Here is a 23777-nt window from a genome sequence, read left to right on the forward strand (position 1 = left end):
ATGAGAATTGTATATGTATGTATATGTAAAATGATAGATAAAATAAAATAATGAAGCATGTTATACTAAATAAAACTTTTAAATGAAGGTAAAAACAGTTGCTTTAATGAAAGGGATTTTGCAGAAGTTGAAATACTGGCAGAATTTCATGTTTTTCCAGCTCATCTCCAATCTCCCTCTTCATGTCTCAGCTTGTACCTATTTTACAGTAATAAACTCAGCTGTGTCACTTAAATTATCTCCTAGGCATTTAGCCTCTGAGTATTATGGGTGTCTTTCACAATACAGGGCGACATTTAATTTAAAATAGGTCTGAGTGTTTAAAATGTAGACATTAAAACTTGAGATGTTTAACTTCGTACAAATGCATAGTTGTATATCGATCTAATGGTTCCATCTGCACAGTTTGCACTTAGTTTAGACTTATGAAAATCAGCGTTATATATAGTGTATGTTTTACAAAAAGTATTTACATGCTTTAAACGGCATACCATTATATTCAGCAAGCCTGGAGATATATTCTTGGATTTCTGGTCACATGCTCCTCTGAAGTATGCTTTGAAGGGCTGTGCCCTACAGGCAGTGCAAGCTAGAAGCATGAGTTATAATGCCACAAACATGCAAATAATGCTACATCAGTCATAAACTCCCACATTAGCTCTAATAATAGTCCATAATCACCTAAAGTTGCTGCGGACCGGAGGAGTAACCTGTCACATCTCTCCTGACCCAGTGCTGAACCTCAGAGCTGGCTTTAGACCGCTGCATTGGCTGCGGCAAACTCTCATGTGGCAAGCGGATGATAGCCACGGACTGCCAGAGTAAACTTCGCCATGGGTAAAGTTCTCTGGATACACGCTCCATAATTACTCTCCTTAGACTTCTTTAGACAATGGGTTAAACACTACTGTACTCACTAAAAATGTCTGGGAACCACAGAGATGTGAAAAGAGGAGCGAAAGAGAGTTGGCAGTAGTTGTATTGTTTCTATGCTTTGGATCTTTCATCTGTGGATTAGCTGGAATGACAGTGTGTTTTGTCCATGCATTTGAAGTTCAGCGTAGTGTCGCATTTTTACGTGGTCCGATAATCAGTCAGGCATCGGAAAGAGCTCCTCATTATCATGTACCACCCCACTTGCATTGTGACCTCTTTCAGCTTCTGACTGACAACTTCCCTCTGTGCTTGCACCCCCTCAACCCGCCCAGCACTGAATAACTGATTTTGATCACTCGCAGTAATAAAAGTCACATGCCTGCCTGGAACAATGGCCTTTCATTTGGTGGTTGCATTCATTATGACCATAATATGTTAGTATTTAGCGCAAGATTCATGCTTCATGCTTCATGCTAGGTGAGACAGAGAGAGAGAGAGAGAGTTATTCAGGGGTATTCGTTATGGCCTAAACAAAGAGATCTGGAAGTGCTTGCTTTTCTTTTCATTCCCCCTTCTTTTAGAATAAAGCGACTTCTCACGCATACTCTTCTTCTTTGGAGGTAGTTGCCGCAGGCGAAGGGCTGCAGGAGGTGTGCCAGATTTGTACTGGCAAGCTGTTGTATTTATTTCCTTTCACCTTTAAGAACTAAAACCTGCACATAGACTTCATTTATGAATGCTGACCTGTGGATAATGATTTTGTTGAGTGCCAATCAGATGAATGTAATTGGCCTTTTCAATGGGAAATGATGCTTTCTTCCTCTCATAATTGGTCAGTGATTTTCAACCAAGTGGATTACTTGGAAAGATTTCTAATTTGTTAAACCTAGAAAACAGAAATTACAACAAAATGAATGGATTAAAAATTAAACTATAGTAATAATAATAACAAATAGTAATAACAAAAGACTGTCAGTGTGCATTAGTGGTAGGAATTATTCAGTGATTGGAGTGAACGTTACACCGTTAATGAATCATTCACTCAACCAATTCATTCAAAAATAATTAATTCAAGAAACAAATCATGCAAACGTCTTTACGAGTGAGTCGTTAAATTATTATCTTAAAGGTGGGTGTATATTTTTTCAGCTACACTGTTTGGAAGTTAGTCAGCCGATACCAACAACAAATGTCTAACCAATCAGCATTAGTCGAGGAGAGAGAACAAGCAAGAGGGAGATTTGAAAATAATAATAATGAGATGGGACACAATACAAAAGAGCTCAAAAGAATATCACTGGAATGAAGGTTTATGACTGGGCAAGCGCTTTTGGACATTAGAAAAGCTTTCCAGCGCTGGAGAGTGTTAAGCGGGAAGGCCTGAAAACAGACATGGAGGCTGCTTTGATTCCTTCTCATGTAATTAACACTGGGTTTTGATTGTCTGGAGCTGCTGTGCTGTTTTGTGGCTAACAACGAACACTTGTTTGTATTTACTCTTGTGTACGGTATGTAAATTTTTTGTGCTTTGTCATTTGTTCACCATCTGCGCTTTATTTTTCATGAAGCGTTTTGTTGCACGTCAGCTGTGATAAACAGACATCCACTCGCATTGTGTATGTAACAGTGTTTAGCGTCATTGGTAGTGCATTCGCCTTGCATGCCAACAGCGATCGGGCCGGGGAGCAGGGTGGTTAGGATGGGAGTGTGAGTTTTGGAGGCGGAGCGATGAAGAGAGGGGTGGGTTTGTTTGGGTTGATTTCAAATATCAACAGTGTTCAACAACGAATTTGAGAAATCGCATACAGCACCTTTAACCAATTCATTCAAAAACACTGATTCTTTCAGGAAAGTCACTGCTGTGTTCATGCATAGTGTTGTTAAAAGTACAGACCGCGATACCAAGTCGGTACTGAAATTTAAAAAATGTGACACTTTGAGCGCTGTTAAGCAGATTTGTAAACACCTCTGATTGGCCATTGTAGCCAATCACAGACATATCTGATGACCGCGTGAACACAAAGGCCAATCAGAGGTGTTTACGAATCCACTCAACAGTGCTCAAAGTGTCACATTTTTAAAATTTCAGTACCGACTTGGTATCGTGGTCGGTACTTTTGACAGCACTATTCATGCGGACTTTAAAGGGACAAGTGAAGGGAATCTTAACCAGTCTGATGTTTGTTTAAAAGTGAATCATTTTAATAGTGGCTAGCAATATTTAGTAAAGTTATTGCCAAAGCTCTGGTGTCACTGAAACATTAATGGGCTATAGAGTTACTTAATAAGACAAAAAACACAGGGTTTTTTTGTGAAACACTGCTCTAAATAATTGAGGTGAATCATTCCTTTTCACTTGATAGAAAGCGTTTTATTTTCCTTCCTCTATTGTCCACCTGGCCTTCATGCTTTATCTCTTGAAAACATAGCACTTTTTTGTGTAAACCTCACGAGGATACACTGCCATGCAAACACACTGTAGTGAAAATAAAAAGAGCACACAGACTTTACCTGTCAGACCGCACTGAGAAATGATTAGCATCCTCCAGGCGAAAAGTAGAAGGGAACCCGCTCCCATGCGATTGGTCTCTCTCCCTCTCTTTATTCAGAAAACCTGAATTTCTTAGCGCCATCAGGCTGTCCTGACTGGCCCTTTTCTCTTATTCCGTTTTTTCCTCCCTCTTTTGCTCTGTGTTTTGGGATGGGCTTCCTCCTTCCTCCTCCTTTGTTTTCGTGTCACTGTTTGAGCCACAGGCTGTGGAGTGAGCGCACTGGAAGTCTCAGTGCTTGAGGAGCAGTCAGGGCGATGAATGGACTCTGGGAGCCAGTCTGGCTGAACTCGGATCAGCTTTCTGAAAAGAGTGGCTGTTAGGATGCCAAACAGAGGCATGGCACAGGTATGTCTGAGAACTACTTGATGTAAATCTTCTTGTGTTCAGTTTAACAATCCATTTTCTTTCTGGACATGCGGTGACTATTGCAATGTTTCTCTGGTTTCTGTACTTCAAAAGTCTCATTGATGTATACTTTGGAGTGCAGACACCTGTAAAGAGGTCAAACACATTGTTCTTTGTTCAGCCATGTTATTTTACACCACGCTGTAATGTAGCCGCCAATGTGTTTTGTTTTGCCATTTTCTTTATATTTTATGATTTAATCCATTATTGATAGAACAACTACTGCAGTTGTGCTTTCCGGTTTTCTATAGTTAAGACAATAAATTGTTTTTGTATATACTGTATAAGTAGGCTATATCACATTTGGACGGATTACTTAATAAAACACCATTGTTTAGATGTGAAGCCTGTAAAAAATCTCATGGATTCCATTGATTCGTCACACAGTACTGGCGTTGTGAACTCTTGTTGTATACAGTATGTGAATTGTGTGCATTTCGACTTTGAGATCACATTTATATCATATAGCTCTTCTGTGAAACAGTCTGATGTGGTTCTGTATTTACAGGTTGTAGGCTACTGTTCAGTTTTTAAAGGTTTACTCTGTTCGATCCCACATTGAGAATTATGTGTTTGCTCCAGTGAACTATTAGAAATGTTAGTTTTGCAAATGATTCCACAGTACTCTTAATTTGACATCTCAGTCTGCGAAATCAAATAAATGGGTAAATCTCATGAAAACATGCCCATTTCATTCCAAAATCTGAAGAAAAAAAAGGAATTAAAAATGGTTTATATACTTTATGTAATTATTTTAATATTAAAAAATATATTATTATAAAGTAAAAAAATGGGACTATTAAGATTTTTTGCATTGTGACATTATTCCCCCCTATGTCTAGACTTTCTTGTGTCTAGAGTTTTTGCCATTGGTGATTCTCATTAGATTTTCAATACTATTTTTTTATTTTTATTTAAATCAGCATGAATTAAATGCATTTCAACAAATACTATCATGATAAATTAATACTTTACATAAAACTTATCATGCAAATGGAATATAAAAGTTCTCTACATATGATAATTAACGAACTATAACAGCTATAACTATAACTATAAATAACAGCAATAGGTCAATCAGAACTCAATATTGTAATGAGCAGTGCACGGTCAATTACTTTGAATGGGTGACGTCATGCGTTGCCGCATGAATTGTGGGTTATGCGTTGCTCGCAGCAGAAGTTGGCAGACGCTAGCCAATTGCGTTCATGCAACAACGGAAAGTAATGTGATTGGCTGTTGTCACTATGACGGCCATGTCAGCACCAAACTTCAGACTCGCAATGCTCCATCAAGCATTAACGCAGACGCGCCCTGTGAATGCAGCATAAGGGATTGTTGTCAAAGTTAAATTGAATTATTGAAAGTGAATGCAAACACAGAGGTGATAATGGACACATGCATATGTTAGCTAAATTTATGTTTATTTATGTATTCATTTAAACAAAAGCTATGAGCTATGTTCCTATGCCACTGTTTAAATCTGCACAGAAACCATTCAAGCCACGGCTAACAAAGACTGTAATACCTCTACATAAGCACACAAGCTGCTGGAGTTCTGATTCTTCTTCTTCTATCCAGTTATATATAATAAATATATGCTGTATGTGTGACTGTGAGGGACTGAGAGACGATTCTGAGGGGGGTGCGTTCCGTTCAGAAATGATCACCTATTCTTTTCATCTTTACTCTGTACCATCCACTGTTAGAGCTCCGGAGCCCTGAAAATTATTTTTATTTAAAAAAAAAAAAATCTTTTGATAATGATTAGACTATAAACACTTCAGTGCCCTCTGAAGGCATAATTTAGGTAGTTTGGCATGCAGGGATTGTGTGTGTGTGTGTGTGTGTGAGAGAGAGAGAGAGAGAGAGAGTCTGGTGATCAATCATACAATATATAAATTATTTCATGAATAATTCATATGTAGATTTTTAATCCTATAAATAAAAATGTTTTTAAAATTAAACAAATTTTCAAATCATTGTGTAAGGTTGTCTGCAGGACCCATCCCAGCCACCCCATTCCCCTTTATTTTTTTTTATTTTTTTATTTTTTTTATTTTTTTTACAATTCGACATCTGGTCATAATGCTAAATAGGTAATTAAGTAAACTTTTTATCTTAAAATATATATTATAGCTACTTTATTTTAAATTTTTTTTAATATACTAATATTATATATATTTTTTTAAATGGGGGATATGCTCTTGACAGTTTTCATGAGATTCACCAAAATATCTAAATAATAATAGAATAAGCAGATTCAAAGATATTGATTTGTTATTTATCCTTAAAGCTGTTTTCTGCTTCATTTTCTAGACTTCCTGTTGGATTAGTTGGGCTCAAGCAGTAAATGAGGGATTCTTTATTTGTTCACATCTTGCTGAGATGTCCTGATGGAGCCTCTTAGTTTTAGAATAATCTGTTGTGCCTGTCAGAGGCTATTTTAAACTCCTGCTGAGTTCAGAGTTAAAGGGCAGTCAAACAAAGCAGCAGAGGTCACCATCCATCCATAAACTAACAGTCTTTTATATAGCACTGATTTAGTATCACAGCAGGTACAACTACAAGTGTTGAATGACATTAGTTTGATAGTAAAACTGAATGGTAATGGCTGGCACTTTGTTAGAATTATAAACAAAGAAAGACAGGAGAGAGCTGAACAGCTTTTAACCATACATTTTTATAATGTCTTGTACAGAACTAGTTTCAACATTCATGTTTTCTCCTATCCTTTGGGATGTAGCTGAGATATGTACAGCTCTGGAAAATATCTGTTGTGCTCATGCCGATGGAATTGTTGCTGTGTCAGGTACAGTAGCATTCTGCAGCTGCTGGTGTCCCTCATGAAACAGCTGTTGTTTTTATCATTGATATCATTTTTCCCCGTTTTGCACATAGCCAATAATAAAAGTGTGTTAAGATTGTGGTTCAGAAAAACAAACAAGGCGTGGTGTTGTTTCAGTGTTGTGTGGGGCTCATGAATGTGTTTCATCTGTCCCAGAGGAAAAGAAATGTGGAACGTTCCGGTCTCGCCCTGTATAGCCTGCCAGCCCTCCGTCCCCCGGCTAGTCCTGACTCCTTCAGAGCCAGAAAAACGTCCCAGAGTGGGCCTGATTTACAGTAACAGTCAGGTTTTGCATGAGTTTGCTCACAAAAGCCTCTGTCCTTTTAGTTGCCAACTGTCAACGTTCTTTTCCCAGGAGAAAACAGCTTCTGTGGACACTGGTGCTGAATACTAAATAGTGTCCACAATGCTGCCCGAATATTCTCCCTTTCTCAAAATTGCAGGGTGGATGCTTTCCCGTCCAGGATCTGAGGCTGAAGTATTTTCGCTTCTCTGGTACATGCTGGTTCATTTTTTTTTTTTTACATACTGTATACACATAGATTTATTAGAGTAACTGGAATATGACATTGTCAGAAGCTAGTAGCTCATTTGTGGGTGCAGAAAGCCGAAGAGGATGATTGGTCGCCTCAAGCTCCTTGCAGATCTGGACCACAAGCCTGGGGCAGCAGCCAAGCTTTCTTTTGAGCCTTCACCCTGGTGTTGGTGTCCTGGTTGGACAGTTGTAATGGTGTTTGACCTCTTTCTCAGGGCAAAGTTAGTCTTTCATTGCTCAGCCTTTCATTAGCCTTTCAGTGTTCAATATAATTGGATATTAGTTTGCATTTGTACATTTGTATATTTGTACAACATCTGTCACTTGGTAGACAGCTAGACAAATTAGACATGTACTCATCATTAAAAACATGAAATAACTACGCTTAAAGAAATTGTGTAGGATTTACTTTTTTTTTTTAAACAATTTTCACTCATGAATTGCTAGTAAATTTCACAAATAATAATTACAAATAAAAGGCAAGTAACACGTTAAAATAAAAAAATTAACACAGTTAATTTTTTTACAGTGTATATATTGTAACCAAAAAGCAAACAAACAGTACAGTCCAGTTAAATAATGTATTAGTTTTTATTAGATTATTAGATGTTACTCGTTATCACTGCAATAATGTATTCGTAATGTGTAAAATTTGACTAGCACGTACATTAGGCTAGTTCATATTTCCTTGTACAATCTTCATTGTGTTTGCAAATTATAATATTATATTTATGTTGAATATATGAGCAATATCACATGAGTAGCTGTGCGATTTTGCTCTATATCAGCACGGCTGTGATTTAGCCATAGTTAGTCTCAGACGTGCTGATATTGAGCCATATTGCACGGCTACGAGTGTGATATTGCGTTCAAGCAACAGTTTGACAGCATAAGTGTGTAAATAAATAAGAAACGACAATGGAGTGTCTTTAAAAACCCTAATTTGTGTGGAACTACTTCCTTCCGCCACGGATTCAAATCTCAAGTTGACAGTTTAAGAATTGAGCCCAAACCTCCGTTACTAATTCTAAAAAGCCACTTTAGAACTAGTAATGAAGGAACGCTGAGTTGCTTCACTGAAGCTTATTGTATTATGTAGAGTATTATGAGAGAGAGATCGACTAACCGAGTGCATTACCTGCATCTAGCTGATTTTCTTCAGGTCAATCTTGTATTCATAATCACAAAATCAGTTTGAATGTTCGCTAAGGAAAGTGATTTCTTTGTCTTTGTCCTTTTAACAGTTAAGGGGATTTCTCATGACAGAGCTAGTCAATGCATTTGTAAGTTGCATCTTATAAGGTGTTGTTTAAAGTAAAAACAAGGTCCTTGTTTACAACCTAGTTTCAGTCCGTTTTAATATAAAAGTCTTTGCTTCTGACTCACTCATAAAGACAGTCTTTGCTGCCATCTAATGGTGCAATAATGTAACTTTCACTGAAGTCGAAATCACAATCAATGACGGACCCTTTCTCAATACCAGGCATGTTATTTATATAAAATATTATTTATTGAAAAAATAATATTTAAAGGTGCCCTAGAACTTCTTTTTAAAAGATGTAATATAAGTCTAAGGTGTCCCCTGAACGTGTCTGTGAAGTTTCAGCTCAAAATACCCCATCGTTTTTTTTTTAATTCATTTTTTTAACTGCCTATTTTGGGGCATCATTAACTATGCACCGATATATAGGTTGCTGCCCCTTTAATTCTCGTGCTCCCCACCCCCGGAGCTCACGCTTGCCTTAAACAGCATAAACACAGTTTACACAGCTAATATAACCCTCAAAATGGATCTTTACAAGATGTTCGTCATGCATGCTGCATGCATACATCGGATCATGTGAGTATTGTATTTATTTGGGTGTTTACATTTAATTATGAATGAGTTTGATAGTATGCTCCGTGGCTAACGGGCTAACATTACACACTGTTGGAGAGATTTATAAAGAATGAAGTTGTGTTTATGAATTATACAGACTGCAAGTGTTTAATAATGAAAATAGCGACGGCTCTTGTCTCCGTGAATACAGTAAGAAACGATGGTAACTTTAACCACATTTAACAGTACATTAGCAACAAGACAATTTACAAATATCACTAAAAATATCATGCTATCTTGGATCATGTCAGTGATTATCGCTCCATCTGCCATTTTTCGCTATTGTTCATGCTTGCTTACTTAGTCTGATGATTCAGCTGTGCACAGATCCAGACGTTCTGCCCTTGTGTAATGCCTCAATCATGGGCTGGCATATGCAAATATTGGGGGCGCACACCCCGACTGTTACGTAACTGTCGGTGTTATGTTGAGATTCGCCTGTTCTTCGGAGGTCTTTTAAACAAATTAGATTTATATAAGAAGGAGGAAACAATGGAGTTTGAAACTCAGTGTATGTCTTTTCCATGTACTGAACTCTTGTTATTTAACTATGCCAATATAAATTCAATTTTTAATTCTAGGGCACCTTTAAATAAACAATATTAACCATTATAAATGTATAAGAAGTTTGTAAGTTTGCTAGGAAATAAACACAAGCAAACAGTCAAAAGTACAAAAGCAGCGCTAGTTATAGTACAAGATTTCAGTTAAATGCAATATATGAAGTTGTGAAACTTCTGCCCTTAGCCAAAACAATTAGCTCTTGAACAATTAATAGATTAAGAAGACCAATTAAATCTCATGTTTAAACACTGTCTAAGAGCCAGTGGCAAATTCCCAAAGGGCTGGCTGAGATAAGTGTGATAAGCCTGTGGCAGGTACATGAGCGCTGAATGACCACTGACTGCCTGGACCACACTTCTCCGAAAATGTCTAAACAAATTGTCAAATAGGCACTATGTTTATATATAAGTTGGATATTTGAGGTCTAAATAACTACATTCTTGCCTAAAAAAAACTCATTTTTCAACTTCCTCAGGTGAGACTGATAGAATATCGCATGGCTAGAAGAGGCTCTCAGCCAATCAGATTCGAGAACCAGAACAAACTGATAAATAAATAAACAAATAAATAAATGTATTTTAATTAGGCAGTTTTTCAGTTTCCAGTATTTTAATTCGAATTTTAATTGTCGTCATTTTTTTTTTATTGACTGCTGAGATCATTAACCTGTCAAAATGTCCTATTCAGCCTATGTGATGTTAATAATTGTGCATATTGTTAGGCCTATAAATACATTTCAATATTTGATTTCAAGGACATTTTTGTTGCTTCTGTATTATGAACAGTTCTGAAATTGAGTTGAGTTGATACTTGATGTGCAATGAAAGTCCTGAAGCAAAACCGGCTGAGAACCACTGCACTACACCCTAATGGCCTTAAAAAGTAAATAATGGTGCTAGTGTGGTTTAATGTCAAGAATTCAAGTAATTTCCTGGGTTTTCCTTCTGTAGTATATCGGCCCCCTGTCTGGTGTTATGCAAGCTTTTCATAGGTCCCCTGACCCTGTGTTCTTATTGGCAGTCCTGCAACTCTTTGTAAGTGTGAGAGCAGCACTTTTTCTTGTGTTTCAGACCTCATGTCTTTTGTCCAATAGTCCAGTGGTTTGAGATCTTTCCTTCACTCTTTCTTTCTCCTCTTATTCCCTCCCTGTGGTCTGACCATAGACTAGCACAGTAGTACACTCTGTACCTAACTGACAGATATCATAGTCCAAACACAAAATGTGTCCAGCTCCTTGGAGAAATTTCAGCCAAAAATGAAGCAGGGAATTGGTTGTCAGACATTGCTGGAAGCTACTTTTGAGGGTTTCCAGAAATCCCATTTCTTATTCTTCTCTTGTTTCTTTGTCATATCCTGTATCTGTTAAGCCTGAAATGTTCTCTGCGCAAATATGTTAAAGGTATATTTCACCTGCAAAAAGCATATTTCCAAATTTTCATATAATATAATCATTTTTTAGGGAGGACTCGTAAGATCAGGGTATGCTTTGTATTCTGCCTTCCTCTCCATGGCCTTGTCCCAAATGGCACCTTAAACACTCAAGGTTTTCCCATGAGTCTGCTCTTTTGTGACTTAATTCCGCTTTGGCTGTTGGGTAGAAGTTCGCTTCAGTGTGGTCTCGGCAAAAGTTTGCAATGTGAACACCCCTTTAAAACCTAAAATGACAAATGGTACAAATGGGCGTCGTCTCAAGAAATATCTGCATACATGAAACCACTGAAACCGACTCAAAACGATGTAGTATACATGTGAGATACCCTAAAAATGGAGATGAAGACTTGGAGCATGCGCATAAACCTTGTGCGCTGTATACAAACTTTAGTAAAGCTCAGTAGCTTCTCCAGCACAAACACGAGTATGTCTGCCATTGTTGTTGTTGTTGCTGTTATGTGACATAGCGGTGTCTGACTAGGGTGGCCGGGCTCTAAGTGTACTAGAAGCTCAATGACCAATTATTTTTACACCTTATAATTACACACTATACACACTACACTTTTAATCATTACATATTTATGTAATGATTATTTGCACAACGTCATTATTTGTTTGGTCTTACAGTAACTGACACGCAAGTTTTCTAGAAAGCCTGAAGGCCATCTTCTGAAAACAATGTGTCTGTCAGACTTGTTTATTCCACAAGAATAACATCTTTCTAACACATCATCTTTCCAAAGCTGTTTCTAACACTCCAACAATGGTGACGCCAGAAACGCGCCAAGATTCCAAGAAGTCACGCCCTTCTACCAACTCACCGCACCTTTACCTTCCTGTGACGCAACAGACTACCTCACATGCTGACTGACAATAAAGATGCAAAAACATGCACAAACAAGTTTTTATCAACTTTAAATTCCCTCTCCAGCTCACCAGGAACTTCATTTGTCTAGAGGAAGTGCACTTGTTATTCAGAGCTGTTGGTGCAGGTGTTGTTGGCATGTGGGTTTGTGAAACAGATACCCCATTTTCTCCCTTCTCTTTGTTTCTTCACAGCAAAGCAGATTTATTTAAACGGAGCAGTGGGATAATGCCAGCAATGCAAACTGATCTTGAGTCAGAGCTTCTCCTCTGCATGGGAACACACTGATAAAGGATCTGGTTTCACTCTCACCTCCTTTGTTCTGTTTGAGGTCGCTCAGTTCTAGTTGAACTCGGAGTGTGTGTTTTGGATTGTTTTTGTTTTGTCACGTACTGGATAGTATTGGATGTTTTTTCTTTAATGCATATAGCTGTTGTCTAGAGTTGTCAAGTTGTATTTTTAGATTCGGCTTTTCTAAATCTATTTAACACGTTAAAAGGATACAGTAGTTCACTCAAAAAAGAAAGTCATGTCTTTTGAAACCCATATGACTTTCTTCTCCAAAGAACACAAAATTGGATAAACGCAATGTCCAAGCTGCTTTTTTGATACAATTAAAGTGAATTGTGATGGCTGTCAAGCTAGATTTTCAGTGAATGCTGACTTAAATTTCAGTTTGTTTCTCACACAAAGCTGTTATATGACTTCAGATGACTTGTAGTATATTACATGATTAGTATGGACTACTTTTATGATGTTTCTATGGAGCTTTTATTGTCTTATTTTGGTCCCCATCCACTCATTGTATGGAAAAGAACAGCGTGAACATTCTTCAAAACTTCTCATTTTGTGTTGCAATGAAGAACGAACATCATATGGATTTAGGTGAGTAAAGGATGGCAGAATTTTTCCAGGCAAATAGAGCAGTGAAAGATCAAACTCAGATGTCTGGCCTCTGCCTAGAAGTGAACATATGTGGGAGTTTCACAGGACTCAGCAGTGCTCCAGAGAGGCTAGATTCCACTTCTTGCACCTGCTAGTTGGTCCATCAGTGTGATTGTGTCCTTTCAACACCATTCTGCTATTGTGGTTCAATGTGGTTATGACTAGTAGGATTCATATGATCGACAGGTGTGTTTTGGATGAGCCATCTGCGTCCTTTTAAGGGTGTAAATATTTGCCCTGACAGTTAATTAAATTGCAACAAGCGCCTAAAAATACATTTTCCATTATACATTAATATTAGCATAAAATCTTAAAGTTGAGTACAGCCATAAAGTTGATGTCCATGTTATTTTTCTCAGGTGTTTGGCTAAAAAGAAAGTGTTCAGAAATGAATGTGGTCGAAGTCCCTGTCAAGGAAAGTCTATTCACTCTGCGGCCATATTTGCAACTCCTCCGGCGGTATTTCGGCCATTCAACACCAACTCTGATCTACTTGAACAGAAAATAGTAGGGAAAAACTTTGTGAAATTTGAGTAGCATATTTCAAATTAGCAATAAGATTTGACATGGACAGACCCATAAATGTGGTTTATTATCCCTAAATAGAGTAAAAAGCCTGTATTTTAGCTTGGTAAAGCCAATGCACATGTGCAGTCAGAAGCACTAGTCTCAGGACAATGAGTGTTTCTGTGGAAACTGAATTATCTAACGGCAGCTGCAGTGATGCAAGAAGTATGTTTGAGTTCATCTGTGACTGGATTTAACTATTCTGCTAAAATGCTGTATTATGCTGCCAGGCCAGTAGTTGGTGATATCACTTTGTAAAGAAACTACACACCTACAGACTGACCATGTAATGACATTTGCGTGGTGTCGGTTCTTACAAATTTGCATTTTTGTAGTTTACATGGAGACGATAACGGTATTGAATTAAAAAACGTGCACTTTGAAACCCGTTTTTAATAGTTTGCATTTTCAGGCTCCCAAAACACCATTGTTGTGTAAACGAATGCCCAAAACGCATAAAAAGTTTTCAGGTTTTTTTGACAATGGTGTCATGTAAAAGCCATGCAATATTTGTCAAATATGTACACACGCATTTCAGATGTTTTCATGTAGCAACAGTAACACTTTTCTTTTAGTATTTTATGTACTGTTTAAAGGGATAGTTCACCCAAAAATGAAAATTGTCATTAATTACTCACCCTCATGTCGTTCTAAACCTGTTAGAACACAAATGATGATCTTTTTGATTAAATCTGAGAGCCTTCTGTTCCTCCATTGACAACTACGCAACTACTACTTTGAACTTTAAAGAAGTTCATAAAAAGATCGTAAAACTAATCCAGGTCCCACTTTATATTAGGTGGCCTTAACTACTATGTACTTGCATCAAAAAATAAGTACAATGTACTTATTGGGTTCATATTGTATTGTAAAACACTTTTGCTGCTATTGAGGTGGATACGGGTAAGGTTAGGGACAGGTTTGTTAGTATGGGTAGGTTTAAGGGTAGGCGTAATGTGTAAGGGATGGGTCAACAGTGTAATTATGAATGTAATTACAGAAATTAATTACAGATGTAATCACATGCAGGTGTTTTTAAAATATAAGTACAATGTAAAAACATGTATGTACACAATAAGTGCATTGTATCAAATGATTAATTTAAATGTAAGTACATAGTAGTTAAGGCCACTTAATATAAAGTGGGACCCTAATCCATATGAATTGAGTGGTTTAGTCCAAAATTTTTAAAGAGACTTGATCGCTTTATGTGACGAACAGATTGAATTTAGGCTTTTATTCATAATCATTGATCATTGATCAGCGAACATAAACAGAAGCTCAACCGAACTTGCTTGACGTGCGAGAACAAACCTCTTACTGAAGCTCAAACGTGCTGCGTAACACACGAGAATGAACCTCATTGGTTCTTGCACGTCAAGCTTGAGCTTCCGTTTACCACAACTGATGTGTGCGTTGATGAATATTTATATGTGATTAAAAGGCTAAATTCACATAAAGTGATCGAGTCTTTTCAGAAAAATTTGGACTAAACCATTCGATTCATATGGATTTGTTTTACAATGTCTTTATGAACTTTTTAAAGCATCAAAGCTTCACGTCAGATGGCGATTGGTCTGCTACATGAAGTCGAACACACCTAATGACTTGAATTTATTTAGATGGCAGTAATTATTCAGACATATTGTGCATTGCAATTTCTTCCATTCATAGTAATATGAGTGAACCATCTTGGGATAGTCTTTGGTGTGGTGTGTTTGGATAATTATAATCAATTGTTAAATTATGTAATAGGTGCAATGGATATTTATTGTAACATTGATACATTGTACATCCCTAAGAATATAGTGATGAGGTATTGTATGTAGCGTGCAGTCCATGTTTATGGTGCTCAGTTCTCTTAGGACAGGGATGGGCAACTTCAGTCCTGGAGGGCCACTGCCCAGCAGAGTTTAGCTCCAACCCTAATCAAACACACCTGAACCAGCTAATCAAGGTCTTCAGAATTAGTAGAAAGCTATAGGCAAGTGAGTTTTTATCAGGGATGGAGATAAACTCTGTAGGACACTGGCCCTCCAGGACCGGAGTTGCCCATCCCTGTCTTAGGAGGAGGGGATTGAAAACACTTGTGCCTCTAAATCACTGCTTGTTTGCCATGTTTCCACACTCTCAGAGCCATGTGTCATTATGGTCTTACAAACTGTCACGTCATCATGCAACTGGTGGAATACAACAAAACAAATACAAGAATAACGTACAGTGCGGAAGACTCAAGTAAAAATGTTGGGCTATGTTTAGGCTCTGTGCAAACGACCAGCACTGTGTTGTATAAACATGGATAAACACAGACCAGTCTTATGCTCAGGTCTTGTTGCATACAGGTTGTTACATGAGTGTACATCTTGCTGTAAAGTGTTTCATGGTGCATTAAAGGGATAGTTCACCCAAAAGTGAAAATTCTGTCATTAATTACTCACCCTCATGTCATTCCAACCCCATAAGACTTTAATTCATCTTTGGAACACAAATAAAGATCTTTTTGATGAAATCTGAGAGCTTTCTGTGTCTCCATAGACAGCAACTAAAACACTGATGCTCAAACATGCTTCGTAACACACGAGAATGAACCTCATGGTTCTCGCATGCGTCACGCAAACATGCTTGAGCTGCCGTTTAGCTTTCCGTGTGAGCTGATGAATGTTTATATGGGAAAGAAGCCTAAATTCAATCTGTTCACCATATAAAGGGATCATGATTCTTCAAAAAATTAAACCGCTCAATACATATGGATTAGTTTTAAGATCTCTTTTTGAACCTTTTGAAGCGTCCAAGTTTCAGTTGCGTAGCTGTCTATGGAGGAATAGGAAGATCTCAGATTTCATCAAAAAGATCTTCATTTGTGTTGTGGGTTTGGAGCAACATGAGCGTGAGTAATTAATGACAGAATTTTCATTTTTGGTGAACTATCCCTTTAAGTATCTTGCATTTAGCAACAGTACTCATAAGTGAAGTATGTATTGCTGACTGTTGTTTTGGGAAAGCTCTAGGATGATCTGTGACCTTTTTGAGTCTTTGTTTCATTTGATTCTTTTCATGTTTGTGCTTTTTTTTCTTTCAAAGTGGCTTATAAATATTTTTACTATTATATGACACTTACTTGAAATTAATTTAAAGATAAAGATATGATAAATGAGCTTGCACAATTAGCTAATATCAAATTATATATTTATATATAGACCAATATGTTTAAAAATAAATGAGTAATATCAACTAACAACCAATTTGGTACTGATATATTGTGCATCTCTGTATAACTTGTTAGATATATCTTGTATATCAGGATCTCAAATCCTTTGCTCAACTCAACATTTTCGTTTTTTAATCCAGAAATGTGTGGATCACTAGCTAGAAGTAAGTGTAATGCCGTGTTCAGGCCAGACAGATCTGCAAGTGTAATATATCCCTGACTCTGATGATTGAGTATTCAGTGTTGATCTTCCAAGGTGTCCTGCATTTTATGGTGAATGATAAATCTTCAGAATCCATGCCATTTTCCTCACTGTTTAAAAAATGCAGCGATTTCACAAGCTCTCTGATTGACAGGCCCTGGAGAACGTTGGCCTTCTCTTCTCCAAACAGTTGGTAGTAATAAGCAAAAGCAGTTAAATCTCTGAGAGTTTGCACTCTAAAGGTGGGAATGGAAGTTCCTCTGAGAAGAACACTCCATACAAGGCCTTTGATTTGACCCTCACAGTCTCAATGAGCTGCTGTTGCCAGGAGAGCACTGTGTAATATGCACCAACAACTTAATTGTGTGTGTGCTCAAGTTGCCATGGGCAGCGTGTTGCATTGTTCCTGCTCCGTTCTCACGCTCCATGTCCTGGGAGGTTCTGTTGTCATGGGTTGGGTTATAGTCTGGCCTCTGGGAATGACGTCCCTCGCCTCAGGAACATGGACTCTGCAAATCTAGATATCAAGAAATATTCCTAAAATCTTCCCTCACCTAGATGGCTTCCTTGGATTAATAACATCTGAGGTCACCCCACATGTGTCATTACATATTACACTGCTCCCTGGAATATTTTTTTTTTTTCTGATTGGCTGATTGTTGTATTTATGACTGTATTATTGACCTGGCTAATTCCTAGATGTACTAGTTTCATATCTCTCATCTCTGCATGGTTTCTTTCAAAGTCAAATCAGTAGATTATTTATTTATTAATTTGGTAAATTTGGCCATGTAAAAGCAGAGTAATATATACATAAACAGCCAAAATAAAAAGTTGCTGTTTGGATTTAAATAGACAAATGCTTAAGAGTCTTATGACTGGATCATTATTGCAGTGATTATTATGTTTCTAGCATGTTATATGTTTGGCAACAGTTCTTCTATCCCTAATTGATGGAGTGTGTAGCTTTCCTCCCAGTTTCACAGACAAGGCTTAAGCTAGTCCTAGACTAAAATGCTTGTTTGAGCTGTTTTAACTGAAAGTGACTTGCATTGACATACCTTAAAATATGTCCGTGCAATTGTTTTGTCTCAGGATGTACACAAGTAATGTTTTTTTAGGGCACGTTCATAAAAGCTACTTAAAGGTGCTACAGAGGATGTTTTTGACGACTGAGAAACCAAAGACTGTTAGTGAGTTTTTGAAATGAGTGCATGCGTAAGAACAACCCCCCTCCTTCACAGCTCATTTTGAGGGAACGCCTCCCAAAACTCGTGCACGAGTATTGGAACACAAGTGTTTGTTTACCACCGGCATTCGCTGTGTCGTGTTAGTGGATTCATTATGTCGGACTCACCGCAGGTAACTCATAATCTACAGTTGTTACTCCTGACAAAAACATTGCATGCGGTGCCTGTGGAAAGTTACTGGAGCGCGCACGTCTCTCACAAGGAACGTCATGGCAGTGATTGACAAGCCAGAGGGCCAATCGCTTACGCGATGATCGCGTACGCGATGATCGCGTAAACGATTGGCTGATGTTTTTAAGGCCCTACCTCGTGCACAGATGATGTATATTCATATTATTCCTTTCATTGCACCTAATAAATAGTCTTTTATCAGTTAGTAAAGACAGTTTCAAGTAATATTGCAAAAATGTATAAAACAAAACATCCTCTGTAGCACCTTTAAACCATTTTTCCACCATCGGGCTGAACTCTTCTCATTGCGTAACTGTTCCATTTCATGCTGATCCGGGCCAGCTGGTATGGTTACAGTTTTCGTTTTTCACTGTGCAGCTGATAACGGACGCTCTTTTGAACATAATACAAAAGCGTCAGTTGTTGCCTTGGTAACGCAACAGTTTACTGGCTGCGTTATGGAGGATGATCAGATATTTCTTTCAATTTTATTATTACTTTATGTTTACTTCGCTTAAATAGAGGGCTTAGCCAGCTACAGAGAAAATGGTAGCCAGGCAACTGACAAGTGACCAATCCTGAGTGGCAACGTCACTTCACAGATTCTACCAGCACGATTCAGCACAGTTAGACAACCGTGCCGAGAATTCCGGGCCTAGAACGGTTTGTGATCGTGCCGTGCTGTACCAGGCTCAAGTAGAAACACAACTGAAACCATTCCTTAACATTCTAAGAACTGTTCGGCCTGACATTGGAAAAGCAGCTTTAGGTTCCCTAATTGAACTAAGGCCTAATCCTGGCTTAGTCTAAGCCCTGTCTGTGAAACCGGGCCTTCATTTCTTAAAACAACCATGTAGGAAGACACATCATGGCCATATTCCAGGATGAAAATGTCAAGATTAATCATGCTCAAATTGTCAAAGAATGGTTGAGAGGGAGCATAAAGAATCATTTTCACACATGAATTGGCACCTATGAGTCCAGACCTTAAATTCATTGAAAGTCTTTGGGATGTGCTGGAGTAGACTTTAAAGAGTGCTCACCTCTTGCATTGTCAATACAAGATCTTGACCTAAAATTGATGCACCTCTTAATGGAACTTAATGGAAAAACATCTAAACCATCAAGAGGTGCATCATTTTTTTTGGACAAGATCTTGTCAAGATCTTTCCTATGTTGGTTTGGTCAGGATGTTCAAAAAATCAGCCTGCAGATGTCTTACTGATAGTCGTCTCTCTGTGCATAGAGCTGAGATAGGAGAAAGTATTTTATCGAAAAAAATGATACAATTCCAGTTGAAAACATTGGCTGCTGATAAAAGAAATGACATCACAGCATAGACAAAACATTTTGTTTTGCTTGAGTTCAGCTGATTAAATAACTGAATGTCCCTTCAGACAGGAACTCCTGAACAGATTGTTTTGATTTTTTTAAGGAACCACCTTTCTTACAACAAACAAAAACACAAACAATTGAGAACACGTGATCCTAGCATACGAGTTGTCACTCCGTGTGATTGACCCACCCAAGGTTTGAAGGTCATGTTAAACACGCGTCATGTCAAGGTTTTGTGACCCATGCTACATGGTCTTTTAAAATGTGATGTGTTTCCTTCTTATATGACTACTGTGATGCACTGTGAAACTAAGACCTCTAAGGATTTCTACAGCAGGCTACAACATCGAGCCTGAAACTCTTTTTTATTTTTTATTTTCAGTAAATGATTAGTAAAAGGAGGTGCTCAAATATTACAAATAGTATGTTTAAATATAGTTTAAAACCCCAACCCTGTGATATTGTTATTTTATAGTAATAAACAATAAATAAACACAAATTAAATGAACAGTTTTTAGAAGAGGGGGAAAACATTTGATACGTTTAAAATGACCTAGTTTTCATTCTGTATTAATTAAATAATAGTACTTTATTGAACATATCTAATCATTCTTACAGCAAAAACACTGTAAAGTTAATCAGTGAAAGGAGGTATTATCAATAACCTTCCCAAGATCAAACTAAATTTTGTATTTAGTTTTGTACTGTGTGAGTGCTGCTTTATTATTATTTATCCCCAAATTTGGGATAGCAATAAACATTGAATCAACAAACATTTTTTAATATTTATTTTATTTACAATAATAGTTTATTGAATATATCTAATATATCTATAGTATTTAAGTAGAAAACATTGGATTTTTGCCTCTGGTGCTTTAAAAAAGGTAATGGGGCATGAGGAAATTGTGGGGGCCGAAAATTGCTTTGCAAGAATTCAGCATTAACCTGCTAATTTCCTGCAGGAACTAAATGCAGTGCCTGTATTGCTTGTAAATGTTGACTTTTCACATACAGCTTCCGTTTGGGAACACGCGCACGGGCCGTTGTGTACATTTCAGTGCGGGTGTGTTTTCTTGAGTGCCTTTGTATGTATAGCTGTGCTGAGTTGTCAGAATCGTGGTGGGAGGCCTCTGTGAGCGATCTGGTGGGTAGCTGAGTGCTCTCCGACTGCTTTTGTAATTATAATGCGTTTTGTGTCGATTCCCGGCATACTGTCTTCCCACCTCTTTGTCTCTGTGAAAGCCTCTTGACAGAGTTCATGTCCATTATGAGAATATCATAAGCCTCTCCTCAGCCCTCCCAAAGCATTGTGACAGAGTCCTGTCGTCTTGCTCATACTGTGGAAATCTTTATCTGCTAAAGTGCAAGAAATCGAAGAACGGACACTCTCCTTTGTGACTGTCATTCAGTCAGTTTGTTCACAATGGCCTCATTCAGGAAAAGCCTTCGACTAAACAGTGTCAAACTAAATTAGAGAGAGAGAAGTGTGAGGGAGAGAGATAGAGGGGTACCGGTCACTAGAGATACTGGTCTGTCGCCAACTGCCCCGACCGTCTACCTCCCAGAGAGAGTTGACACACTGAATAGCCCTGAGGGAGGCTGCCGTCACCCAGGAAACAGTGGAGACTACAGGCAGAGACACAGAGGACGGGCTTGAGGAGTTCGGCTGAATTGTCTGTTGTTGTGGGCAGCAGGCGGTGATTTGTGGTCACAGCAGACTGTGAATGAAGCCAAAAAGGTGTAGACAAAACAGAGAATAAAAGACGTTCTTTGTTAGGCTACAATATAAAATAATAGGACAAAAAAACATTTGATCAACAGACAATAATTTGGATTTTGGAAGTCTGGTTATAATTCTAATACTTGCCAGTCTTTTTTAGGTCAGTCTTTGTATCTGCCACAAAATGGTGTAGAAACAATACTCAGAAATTGCTAGTGAATTTCACAAATAATTACAAAGAAACAGCAAGTAACACATTTAATTAAACATGACATTTTGAAGTAGAAAGACTGAAATGGTATTTTCTTGTAAAATATTTTAAAATAATTTTGAAAAGTCACACTTTACATTAAGGTCTCATTTGTTAACATTAGTTAATGTATTACTTATCAACTAACATTGAACAATTATATATTTAAGTACTAAGTAATAATAATTAACTACATATTACTTATTGTAGGGTTTGGTTGAGGGTTTGGTTTAGGGTTAATTGCATGTAATTGCATGTAATTATGCATAATTTATAGTTATGACTACAGTAACTACATGTAAAATGTGTAACAATGACACTGTAAAACAAAGTGTTACCTACATTTGTTACAGTATTTATTCATCTTTGTTAACATTAGTTAATAAAAATATAACTTCATTTTTTTGTTCGTGTTAGTTAATGGTGCATTAACTATTGTTAACAAATACAACTTTTGATTTTAATAATGTATTAGTAATTGTTAATTGTAACATTAACTAAGATTAATAAATGCTGTAGAAGTTCATTTTTAGTTCATGTTAACTAATGTAGTTAACTTAAGTTAGTAAATGAAACCTTATTGTAAAGTGTTACCAAATCATTTGTTGCACTGCAGGTGTATCGACTGACATGCTCATATCTTCCAGGATTTCAGATAAAAACAAATTTCCAAATTAGATTCTGATAGTTGAATCTGATAAATCCTCATCATATTACTATTAAATCCCATTCCCAAGTATCTAGCAGGGATGGGCCTTTACTGCCCCCCGGTTGCATTTCCACATGTATACAGCAGAGGGCGCTCTGTGTCAAGAACTCCTACACTATTTCAAAGCTTAAGTGAAATGTGAATCTTGATACTGAAATGGCACCATTATACTATTGTCTTTCCAACATAATTTTACACTGACATGATTTTACATGACATTTTGGATGCATTACTATAGCAGAAATATGCTACCTTGGAATCACTGTCCTTTACTGTATTACCCAAAACGTGTCTTTCCTCATCCTCTTGATTTACTTCGGTTTTTAGTTTTATTTTGGCCGATCACTATTCCGGACTTGCACTGCATTGCAATCATTTCCCAAAATTGAATTTGTGTGGAAATATTACAAAGTCTGTAAACAGGATGTTAACACAGGCCAGAGACGAAACACTCTGAAGACGGACGTAAAGAATAGAAAACGCAGAAGCACCAGCAGTGCAAAAACTGTACCAGGCACAACAATGTTTGTGATACTCGAAATATAGGAAGAAAAATATAAACATTGAACTGGGGTTTATATGAGTGTGTCTCTGAAGGGAAATGACTTTCTGCAGAATAGTTATGAGAGTGTTGGAAGTATCGTAATCAGCCAGTTTGCTTGTAAACAAATCAAAATCGGCCATGAAAAATCATGATCAGTGCATCACTAATTTCACTAATTTCATTGTAATTGTAACTGTATTTGTGATCAAGTAAATGCAATTCTGGGTGAGCATAAAAAACTTACTGATCCCAAACCTTTGAATGGTGTATGTTTTATCTTGGAGAAAAGTATAGTCAGGTTCAAAGCAATGAAAGCTGTTTTTTTGTCTGTCAGACAAACACAATCGGAGATATATTTACAAAGATCCTGGCTCTAAAAAGATCCTGACAACCCCCCCCCCCACCCCCCGAAGAAAAAATGCATTCCGTCCATCATAAATATAATCTTTGCGGCTCCAAGGGGTTAATAAAGGCCTTCTGAAGCAAAGCGATTGGTTTTGTAAGAAAATATACATATTTAAAACTTTATAAACTAAAATAACTAGCTTCTGCCAGAGGACCACAAGTGAATTTGCACCAAATTAGTAACCCCTTGAAGCGATGTATTTTAAGCTTAGACACCTCTCATGTTTTATACAAATAGGGCTGGGCAACAAACTCAAGCTCCTCTTCTCTTATATCGAAATCCTCCGACATTTCTCTTTAAAATTTCTCATTTTAGACTTCTAATTCGTGACCGGTGTTTTGTTTTGCTCTGTCCTCTGAGCTTCCTGAAGCTAGTTATTATAGTTAATAAAGTTTTAAATATAGATATTTTTCTTACAAAAACCCATAGCTTCGCTTCAGAAGGCCTTTATTAACCCCCTAGAGCCGCATGGATTATATTTATGATGGATGGATGCATTTTTTTGCCCCTTTCAC

General features: G+C 37.4%; 1 protein-coding gene across 4 annotated transcripts in view; it reads left to right on the forward strand.

Annotated features, from left to right (window-relative positions):
• The window catches only part of arhgef4 (Rho guanine nucleotide exchange factor (GEF) 4), a 97405-nt gene that overhangs the window by 7598 nt on the left and 66030 nt on the right, over window positions 1-23777 (forward strand). The window contains exon 1 of one of the 4 annotated variants that reach the window (XM_048163046.1): window positions 3629-3773. The exons of the other annotated variants lie outside the window; for them this stretch is intronic. Within the exon in view, the coding sequence (XP_048019003.1) occupies window positions 3750-3773 (24 nt within the window). The 5' untranslated portion in view covers window positions 3629-3749. Of the gene's footprint in view, window positions 1-3628; window positions 3774-23777 lie in introns of those variants that run through there. 4 annotated transcript variants of the gene reach the window in all.

The sequence above is a fragment of the Megalobrama amblycephala genome, linkage group LG17 (genome assembly GCF_018812025.1).
Source record: "Megalobrama amblycephala isolate DHTTF-2021 linkage group LG17, ASM1881202v1, whole genome shotgun sequence".
Classification (NCBI taxonomy): domain Eukaryota; kingdom Metazoa; phylum Chordata; class Actinopteri; order Cypriniformes; family Xenocyprididae; genus Megalobrama; species Megalobrama amblycephala.